Source organism: Hyposmocoma kahamanoa, unplaced genomic scaffold, assembly GCF_003589595.1.
Source record: "Hyposmocoma kahamanoa isolate Upper Pololo Valley unplaced genomic scaffold, ASM358959v1 87, whole genome shotgun sequence".
Taxonomy (NCBI): Eukaryota; Metazoa; Arthropoda; class Insecta; order Lepidoptera; family Cosmopterigidae; genus Hyposmocoma; species Hyposmocoma kahamanoa.
In genome coordinates this window covers 9,128,152-9,139,369 of record NW_020654422.1, presented here as the reverse complement: position 1 = coordinate 9,139,369, position 11,218 = coordinate 9,128,152, and the positions used below count along the sequence as shown (strand labels likewise).

At 35.3% G+C, this 11,218-nt stretch overlaps 1 protein-coding gene across 2 annotated transcripts in view; it reads left to right on the top strand.

Annotated features, from left to right (window-relative positions):
- Positions 1-218: 218 nt before the first annotated feature.
- The window catches only part of LOC113235137 (paired box protein Pax-6-like), a 51,343-nt gene continuing 40,343 nt past the window's right edge, over positions 219-11,218 (top strand). For both annotated transcript variants that reach the window (XM_026470732.1, XM_026470731.1), the window contains exon 1: positions 219-510. In XM_026470732.1, coding sequence (XP_026326517.1) covers positions 381-510 — 130 coding nt within the window. In that variant the 5' untranslated portion in view covers positions 219-380. The remainder of the gene's footprint in view (positions 511-11,218) is intronic.

Below are 11,218 nucleotides of genomic sequence, written 5' to 3'. Positions count from 1 at the left end.
AATTTTGACGCGTTCGAAAATCGAATTAAGAACGTTAGAGTGAGAGGTGCATTGAGGTTTGATTCTGTGGAGGTAGTTTCTTGTTATTGTTTGGTTGCGGTGATTTTTTCCAAGGCGTGCGAATGGGAGTAGGCGCGCGAGTGGGCGCGCCGGCACGGCAAGCGCGCTCTTCAGTGTTCTGGCTGAGCTTCAAGCGAGCGCGTGCGGGACGAGTGTTGTCCGTCACATAGGTGCTTAGCTCTTGACTTGCCAAAAATACAATCGTGGGTTTGAGCGATCGTCGGGGACTCTTAGATTACTGTGGACTGTAGGGGCAGTGTGGACTTTTGGTGTCGTTTGCCGAAGTCGCAGAAGGCTCGTAGTCTAAAGGTGGCTCGACAATGTTGATATCGGCGGGCAGCGGCCCCACGCCCGAGTTCTCCCCTGTCTCGTGCTGCGCCCCCTGGAAGATGGAGCCGGCGCCCCCTGTACCCGCTGCCATCACACAGCCACTCAACATATCCCCAACAGGTCAGTCTGGTACAAACAACATTTTATTTTATATATTTCTTTATTAGCCACATAACATCTTCAAAAAATAGGAAAAATTATTTTCTTATTTAATAAATGTGTAAACATGAACGGCTCGAGATAAAAAAGAGATACAAGTTTTCAATACTACCAATTCCACATTTTTGTGAGAGTAACTTCTTGTTTGTTATGTTTTAGAGTTGAGTATTATGTTTTTAATAATTATATTATTAAAATTGATGAGGAATTTCAGCTAGTTATAGATACTATATAAGTAGTTTTGCATTTGTAGAAATCTAATTTAAGATTGCGTCAAGGTAGAAAAAGTTAATTCCTATTTACCTACAACTTACTTTTCTATTTACTGAAGGCAATTAATATTTTTACCAATTAATAATACAGTATTGGTATGTATAATAATAACAGTATTTTATGCAATCGATGCATAATGAGGGTTCCTAGGAGTCGAGTAGGTACAGTGTTTAGGCCACGAGGTTTTGCCAACTGGCCTAAGTAGGTAATGTGTACGAGAATTTAAGATCTAATTATGTAATTATTGCATACAATACTTTTTCTACGTGTAAATGAAATAATGAAACAGAACCAATATTTAATGTATGTTTTGTTAACAATCTATGACAACAAACGCAATTTTTTTTAATAAGTTTTAACCCATTAATAAATTCCATCAGCGGACCACCCGTGCCGGACTGCGTTGCCACACATGGACGGTCAGTTCAATACCGTCCCGCACTAAAAAGTTTGGCAATTCGTTTTTATGCCGAACCATCAAATTGTGGAACCAACTCCCGGCGCATGTATTCCCTCCCCTCTATAACATCGGGTCCTTCAAACGTAGTGTGAAGAAGCATTTGGCCAGACCGGCAAAATGATAGTGACGGAGTGAAGATATTTGTGTTTTCCATCCGTTACTCTCATCTCTGGACTGTATTCGCACTTTCCATCAGGCGCGGTGCAGTCATTTTGCCGAGTCACAATAAAAAAAAAAAAAAATGGATGTATAGGGTAGGCAAAGGTTCCACCTACATACAGCCTCTTCATTTATTAGACGAAAGTCACACAAACGCTACAAGACAAAAAACCAAAGAGATAGAATAGAACTGGCCAAGTACCGCATATATTTTAGCCAATATTTTTTTTATAAAGATTTATGGCTCGGTTGTAAGACTTTCAGGCCAATTTAACTAATCAGGAGGCAGTATAGCGTTTGAGCAGCGGGCACGTTCTTTTTTTGAAACTCATCACCGTTCTGTGTACAGACAGTCCTTTAATACTCATTGTAGTTCTGTGTACAGAACTTTAATGACTTTTTTCAGCTCAGCGGCGAGTACCATAGACAATAGAATTTTGATTCAGAATTAAAAGAGCGCGGAGTAGCAAATTAATTTACTTCCATTTTTATTAACGTGGATTTCCGCAAAGTAACGCCTGAATCTATTAATTACTTAAGAAGAGCGCCTCTAAGATATGGTTTATTATAAAACTATAATGGAGAAATTAAAGTACAGGAGTAGAAAAAATAAGTAATACTTGTGTAAGTAATACTTTTTCTTAAATGTAAGAGCTAAGTGTAAATGGGCCGCCATTTAATTGTTATATTTTTTAATAATTGTTCTACTCCTGGACTTTAATCTGTCAATTAAAATGTCATAAACCATATCATAAAGGCGCACTTTTCAGTTATGAACATTGACTTACAAAAATGGTTATGAATCAAAATTCTATTGTCTATCGTACTCACCACTCAGCTGAAAATTTTCATTTCATTTCATCAAGTTCTGCACGCAGGCTTTAGCCACGTCTAATTAGATTTTTTGTTTTCTGGCATTTGTATGGCTTTAGTCTGAATATATGAGGAGGCTGTATGATGGAACCATGCCTACCCTGATAAATTGGTTTAAATGCAGTGAGCATAAGTATAACATCATTGTTAAAATGTATTAAATAAAAATTGCGTTTATTGTCATGGAATGTTAACAAAATATAAATGAAATGTTGGTTCTGTTTTATTATTTAATTTGGTCGTAGAAAAAGTATTGTATGCAATCATTATATAATTAGGTCTTAAAATCTCGTACCTATTAATTAGACCACTCGGTAAAGCCTCGTGGCCTAAACTCTTCGTGGTACTCGACTTTAAGAACCTTCATTAAGCAACGAATGCATAAAATACTATTAATTATTTTTTTAATGGGATCGCATAAATTCTGGCAACAGTCAGGTTTAAAAATATTAACATTTTTGTAAAAAACTAAGATATTTACTAATGTAATTAAGTATTTATATTAGTAGATACTTAAATAAAATAATAACGCACACACTCAACATAGCCCCGCACTAGGGAAACCCTGTGTCGCGGGTGCCATGGACACACATATAGACAACCACAAATTACACCCAAACTCACGAGAGAAATAAATGTAGGCCATACAAACATTTCTCCCGACCCGGGAATCGAACCTGGGACCTCTGCGTGGCAGTCCGGCATGGTAACCGTTCGGCCACGGAGGCAGTTGAGTACTAGTCTTAGTATGTCCTTTTTGTTTTTGTTTCCTCTTCGTTTCGATTTGTTTCCTCTACGTTAACCTTCTGGTTAACGTAGAGGAAACAAATATGATACATTTCAAGAGAAAAGTATTGCTGGTTATGTTTAACCTTCCAGTAGTACATAACGCTCAAATTTTTTTTACGGTTTAAATTAGAACTCTTAAAGTTTTCCACAGTATATTTTATTGACTAGGAGACCCACGTCTAACAGTAAACCATGTAATATTAACACAGCACAAATATTCAGCTGTCAAACTGATTATTCACACAATGTAAATGTAGGTCCAAATACTTTTTCATGAAAAATGTAATATCTGCATTTACCGAGTACTGCTGCCACCTACAGGATGGAATGATTCTGCTAAATACCAACTGGCAACCTTGGATTCAGTTGACAAGCGTGCCAAGAGGCTTGTAGGTGACTCGGAATCTGTAGAGGCGAAGCTGCTGAGCCTTGAATATCGCCGTGAAGTTGCATGCTTGTCTGTATTCTACAGGATATATCACGGAGACTGTGCGATAGAATTGCACGATTTAATTCCGCCTTGCTCGTTCCATCATCAGGGGAATAGACTTAGGCTGGGGTTACACCCTTATGTTGTGGTTATTCCAAAGATTGGCAAAAAGTGTTACGCTTCCACTTTTATAGTGCGAACGGCTGTTGAGTGGCATTCCCTGACTGTAGACTTATTTCCTGGACGTTATAACTTGGGACTTTTCAAGACGAGAGAGAATAGACGTTATTCAAGTGTGCATGCTCCGTCGTCGACCTCATCGTTACTTTCCATCGGGTGAGATGGGATGAAATGCGCACTTATTCTTTTATTAATAAAACATACACCCACATCAATCTTATCAATCTTATCATAATCTTAGTATGATGACTAATATTAATTCTATAATTCTTTCTTGTTACTTATGTGACATTAGTAAGTTTATTTTTATCATCATTTGTATTAAAAAAATTACAATTTAATTGAATTTTACAAAATCGCTTAAAATAATTTCTAATTACTTAGACGCACGAGTACAGCTAGTTAGTAACATTAATATTATCAAATAATCATTAATTATAATTATACGTACTGAAATTTATTACACGTGTGAAATAAAAAGTTTGAAAAAACAAAAAATAATCCAGGAAATTAATTTTTTTTGTCCTTTATCTATATCGGGATATATGTTTTCAGTTTTTTTCATAATGTACTCATACGAAATGTCCCAAGACTATGCGACTCGGAAGAAAAGTACTTTAAATATTGTAGATAAGATATTTTGCTTCATGGAGACATTATATTATTTTTAAATCTTTATATTAATTGACCCTATCGATGAGGCAAGCAACAAAAATGAATGCAGTATTACTAACTTTTAAAATTAAAATAATGTCTCCATGCAGCAAAATAGCCTATCTGCAATATTTAAAACACTTTTCCCTCGTGCCTCATAGTCGTGGGATACCCACTACTATGAGGATAGTGTGAGAAAGATTGCTTCTCAATTGACAGATCTATGGTTTGAATCCCTATGCCATGCCGCCGTCTGACTTTAGTTTCTAAATTACGTAAATTTGTTTTGTTGCAATACTTCTTGCTAATGTTGAAGTCCCTAACCCATATAGGCACCGTCTGACTATAATAAATCGCCTTCTTGGATCCGTATCCACATATGATGAAATATAATAAAAAATAAGTAAAAATTTCATCGTCATCATCAACCCATTTATACGTCCCACTGCTGGGTCTCCTTTCAGACGAGGGTTTAGGCCATAGTCCGCCGCGCTGGCCCAATGCAGGTTGGGGACTTCATACGTTTTCCGAGGGCTGTGAACCTTCTTCAACGTGCAGGTTTCACCGCGATGTTTTCCTTCACCGAAAAGCTCATGATACATTTCAAATTAAATTTCGCACATAAATTCCGAGAAACCCACGACTGAGGTAGTAGGTCAAACCATTAGGCTACCACGGCTTACGGCACCAGTAAAAATTTGCAGTGATGACATTTAGAAAAAGTATACGAAAAATTTAAGATTTAATCTTTTGAATGTAGGTGCTTACTTTTTGCCATAACTTTTTGACTACTTTTATTGATACAAAGATTCCTTCGATCCGAATGGACTCGAACCAGGGTCTGTTGTCAACGGATGTTACGAATTCATCTATGTGCTTGTTGCGGATCTTTATATTGCATTTAAACGGCTTTTTTCAATACAATTAAATTCTTAATTATATAGGACATATATATATAGGACAGTAAGCTACCGAAGTCGGTAGCTTACTGTCCTATATAAATTTTCATAGTTTTATTCGTTGTCCATACAAACTTTCATCGCCTATTACACGCACCCTCTTTAATATTATTTTTTATTCTCTTAGGTATCAAGAGAAGGGATATAGGCTACGTATATAGAGATAAATGTATCTCGATATCAAAATTTATCAACATTTTCAGTTCAGCGGTTTTGGCGTGAAAACGTAACAGACAGAGACACTTTCGCATTTATAATAGTATATTATATTAGTATACATGGACAGGTACGTCGTTTTCAAGATAGCTTAAAAGTTCTGCGAAATCGAAATTTAAGATCTAATACGATAGTTTGTACTTTCTCACATTGTTACTCCCGCAATACTCAACAGATTCTGCAAAAGACTCTAAACTGACTAAGCTGGAAACTCGATACTGGCAAAGTAAAAATGAGCACCGCCAATAAGCTTAAAGAAGAAGAAGAACAATAATAATAATTTCTTAGTAGGCAGTAATTTTGCGTAAAAAATAAAAAACTACAAAAATATGATTTCTGTTGCTAATATGTGTAGATATGTGAAACAAATCAGTTTGTGATGAAATGTATTCGCAATCATTTAAGAACAGTCGGTTCCGGTCGTAATTTTTTTTAGGAAAATTCTAAAAACTGTAAAGAGATTCAAAATTTTATATACTAAGTCTGGTAACACTGTTGCTATAGGATATTTCCTTTTTATCGCTAATTTCTATAGACAGCGCTAACAACTTTCCAACAGGTGGATACTTTGCCGGATTGTATAACACAAAAGAAAAGTTAAAAAAAGCTTTTTGTAGAAAATGAATAAAATCGGTAGAACGAATTTTAACAAAACCTAACCGCCATGCAAGTGACTAAAAATGGGACAGATGAGATCCGAATATGCAGGGTCCGTACATTTGGGGCCTAGTGTCGGAAACATCCATTGACGAGATAGACTTCTCCACTAGTTTACAACCACTTTTCAAAATTGTTCAAATACTTTACGAATTTAATTTCAATGTTACTTGTTGTTTACTGATTTTATTACATTCATCATAATCACCAATGATTGATTTATTCATCCCATTTTTTTCAAACAAGATTCGTTGAGTTTTATGTAAAATCTTAATAATTTACGGTGCTATTAATAGATCGTAAACCAATGCGTTTAAAACTACTGTTTTTAAGATTATGGGAGAAACATCTTTATAACATAAGTGATAAATGCTACTATAGAACCTTTAGATCAATTAAGTAATGTATGAGTGGAACTATCACCCGTGAAGACACTTTCTGCTTTACATCTTTCGGTAGGTACTTATATAGATTATGTACATTTTGAAATTTAAATATGAACTTAATGTATGGATAATATACGGGTGCTCTTTTCTTATGAAAACATCATTAAGATATATTATTTTGAAACAACAGGGGACTCTTTGTACATGCTTTCTGCCAAAGTAATAACGTTTATATTATTAAGTGTTAAAACGTAGCAAGTGGCAGTGACCGTCATTTGTCATCGGCTACCAGCTGCAGCGATGAGCTAGCGAAAACTCAACAGGACATTGTCTGCATTGTATTGCTAATCGAGCTAATTAATCGATATCTGTTGTATCGTCGTATCGGTAGATCGGTTGCTAGATTGCCCAGTAACGTTTCCGGTGAACGTTGCTCAATATTCACCCGACGATTTATGCCGCATAGCTTATGAAACGTTTTGATTAACGGTAGCAAGCAAACCGACAAACAGAAACGGCGGTGATTTGCGAGGAAATCTTATTTTATTATTTAATATTGAGATATTCGAAAACTTTCATTTCTGCAAAGTAGTCAGTATATGCTGTGCAATACAAATCTACACAGCATATACTGAGTTTAGAACCAACGCCAAACATTTGTAACCATAGTTATAGTACTCTGTTTCAGTTAAAATTTATATATAAGGCTTTTCATCTCTATGTTTTGTGTTTTTTTTATATGTGGCTGGTAACTACGACATATAAACTACTTGAATTAAATAATCCTCGATTTTCATTGACTTTACTGACAAAATTAACAAAATAGATTATTTAGCAAACAATAAATTAAAAACCACCGTCGAATATTGGAAAAATAATAATAATAGAGCGCTAACGAAAAGCTGGAAAAACACACAGTTACTTTTTGTCAAAACAATCCGAAATAATGACAACCATACTTGATTAATAACCGAAAGAAGCGCTGAATATTTGAAATTAATTTCGGAATATCAAAGCTATTGAATAATATTTCAAATGAGTCAACTAGGTATGTTTCACAATATCAGAGTGTTTTTCACCGAGCGGTTATACCGAGTTACGTTTGATCAGGTGCGTTATTAAATCTAATTAACATTTAAATGGTGATCACGCATAATAATCAGGTGGCTTTGTAAACTGAAGTGATGCTCCTAATTAGTAGAACAATGTTTTAATGGACCGTGAAGTCGGCTAAAACATTCTTAAATAGAGTGAATGAATACAGCAGGACACTTGTTCACACTCGCTCGGTAGATGTGTGACGCAAGCCTTGAACGTCTACGTTGGGTCACTACTGATGGGGAATTTCATAATTTATTTTTATTACATTCCAAATATGTGATCACTAATTAAATGTTCTCATAGTATGTTACTGCTTTTTATGAACAACCGATAATTTATTTAAGTAATTGCGCATTACTGTAATGTTGATCAGTGGAAAAAAATATACCTTTTAAGCGTATTTCATTCTGGATGTACATTTTTTAGATTACAAAATTTATTTCCCAAGGTAAATACCAACCACAAAATATAGTTAGATGTAGTTGATACTTTCCTGTGGTTTTTACGCGCACAGAAATTGTATAACAAGCAATCGACATGAAAATCGTAAACGTTCATTACCATATTGTGAGCAAAAAATGAGACCGCGGTAGGCAGCGCTTCAGTTTATTTATTGAAAGCTCACTTCCTCTCGCTGACGGGTAAATCTTCGCGAATCATTGAATATGCAAGCAGAAAGAGAAAGTAGGGCCACTATAATGAAACTCGATGGCTAATTTGATCGCGGTTTGATGGAATGTCATTTTAATTTGTTCGTTTGAGTTGATAGCTCGGATACAAATGTTTTTCCTATTCGAGAAATGAATGGAATTTTTATATAGAAATTTTTATTGGTTAGCTTATAAACCGCTAACTCTTATTGGTGGTAATTATTTTATAGAGCCTATCAAATATTGTGATCTCAACAACAAGGATATTTGTTAATGTTCATTATACTATAATAAAATGTACCTTTGAAACTAAATAAGTATTCGTTCCGAAGGAGAATAATTGATAAATTAATAACAGGACATTCTTATCGGTAAATAAATTCTATAATTATGGCAAATGGTTCATACGAGTGTAATAACATTTGCCGTAGTAATGATATACTCGTAATCCTGTTCCAAATTGGCACGCAGTGTCGCATTAGGACTGCATCTATAATATGCATATAACCAACTTTACATGCAAAATTTATGCAAAACGTATATTTCATTATAATGCTTTAATAGTTTATAGTTATGATGACCTTATCCGGTTATAATATGTATTACCGTAGAAATAGAAATCATATTATTTCCCAACGTTATCGGTCACTTGTATCAAACAGTGCCTGGAACAATTTCACACACAATTTAACGCGAATCACTGAAATTCGCATTTAATACAGAACCAAGAAAGACGGTCTTTAACCCGCTTGATCTCCATAATTCATGAGTATTTTTAAAGTGATTCAACAAAAGTGTTGTTTTGCGCAATCATAAAGTATACGGCGTACACTTTCGATCTTGTATTGAAATTTGCACGAAAGGTGTAATTTTCCGGCCTCGTGATGACATTAATAGCGCTGAGACTCGCGAGTAAAACAATATTTTTTGCATAAAACTGTTTCGCATTCGGTCGGACTCGTAGTTGCTGCGACGAGCACTTCCCTCGCATTATTTTGCATGTTAAACGACGCTTGTGCAGGTGTACTGTATGAGACTTAGTTTTCTATTTGTGCTGAACTAATTCTGTAAGCACACTGACGATATTGACATCTCATCGAAGGTTGCCTTTATAGTTCCACTGTACTTCAATTATTATCAAAGTTTATTTTATTAGTAGCGTTAATTCCAAGTGTGAATGTCATTAGCTTAAAAATTGTATGTGTTTAATTGCTGCAACGCTAATCGATGCACCTGACCGTTAACATTTAAAATTGAAAATTAGGTATTTATCATTTAGCAGATAAAATCAAATTTTGAATTCTTTATTTATTTTGAAACCAATTAGAAAAACCAACTACCCGGTCGAAGTAGATAAAACGTTAACAAATAGGCGAATGAAGCCATAAAAGAGTAAAAAGCGAGCGGTCGATAAATAAGAGCGACGGTCATGATCCAGAGTCAACGCCAGTCAATACATTCTAATCAGTGATTTATAGCCACTAATCCTCAGCTCAGCACAAATAAGCTATCTTGTCGACTTAATGTAGTATCAACTCAGGCGTGAAACTCCCGCGCACCACTAAGTGGTCCTTCCAGTTTCCACTCGAAATATTTTAATAAGGCCTCACTGCTCACGCACCCAAATAAAAACACACACACGCACCCACACGAACGCTCCTCTTTAAAACATCTACTCATCAAGCTCACTTTATTTATAATAGTAGCGACACTAAGAATCTACATTTTGCTCTAAACGGTGTTAATTTATTGACCGTGGGCAGATAATATCACTTTTTTCTACCATTATTAAAGCGATTACACCAGAAATTATACGTCGATGTCCAGACTGGAGTGCTTGATTAAAACTCACCTTATAGACTGTACTTTGTCTTCTTTTAATAAGGTTTGTTTTTGCTTGGATAAAAGTTTGAAGTTCAATAATACTGTTCTTGACGAAATCGCTTTGTGAACTCGCTAATAAAATGTGTAAAGTTATGGTCAAGTTATGCCACTTGCATTAATTTTGATGCTTAACGTGATAAACAAATTATACTTCTGAAGTTAATAGCTTAATTTATAATTTAATACGTTTTGTTGTATTATAAAACAGGATTGTTATGATCGACATTTATCTTGTAGGAATATTATTAGAAACAAATTGCTGGAACATAAATATTTAGAAAATTACTGTCAAAGAAACTCCTGATGCTTTGGGTGATTGTAGTAGGTAAGTATTGATTATTTTATAGATTAGATTGTAATATTTTAAATTATTCCAACCAACATTATATAACAAACAAATCTCTTAGTTACAATTATAAATGCTAAACTGCTTTGAAAGACTCTGACAAGTGGTTGGAGGATGGAAAAAAATAATGGTTTCCATAACCTTAAAAATAATGGAAACCTTTCCATAGTCTAAGGACGAGTGGCCCTTTGTTTGTCAGTGTCAATTTAATTATCAGGAGATCAGCACGAAGAGTTTTTATTTCTACGCCTACAGTTGTCGGTTATATGTATATTTGTCTAAAACATACTTTCATGGTTAAACTTTCCTTGTAGAATAACTAGCACAGCTTGTTCTCTCTTAGGTCACTAAATTATTTGGGAAAACTGCCTCCGTAGCCGGACGGTTACCATGCCGGACACAGAGGTTTTGAGTTCGATTCCCGGGCAGAGAGAAATATTCGTATAGCCTACATTTATTTTTCTCGACAGTTTGGGTGTAATTTGTGATTGTGTATGTGTATGTCCATGGTTTCCCTAGTGTGGGGTTGTGTGTGTGCGTGTGCGTGTGTGTGTGTGTGTGTGTGTATGTGTGTGTGTGTGTGTGTGTGTTTGTGTGTGTGTGTTTGTGTGTGTGTGTGTGTGTGTGTGTGTGTGTGTGTGTGTGTGTGTGT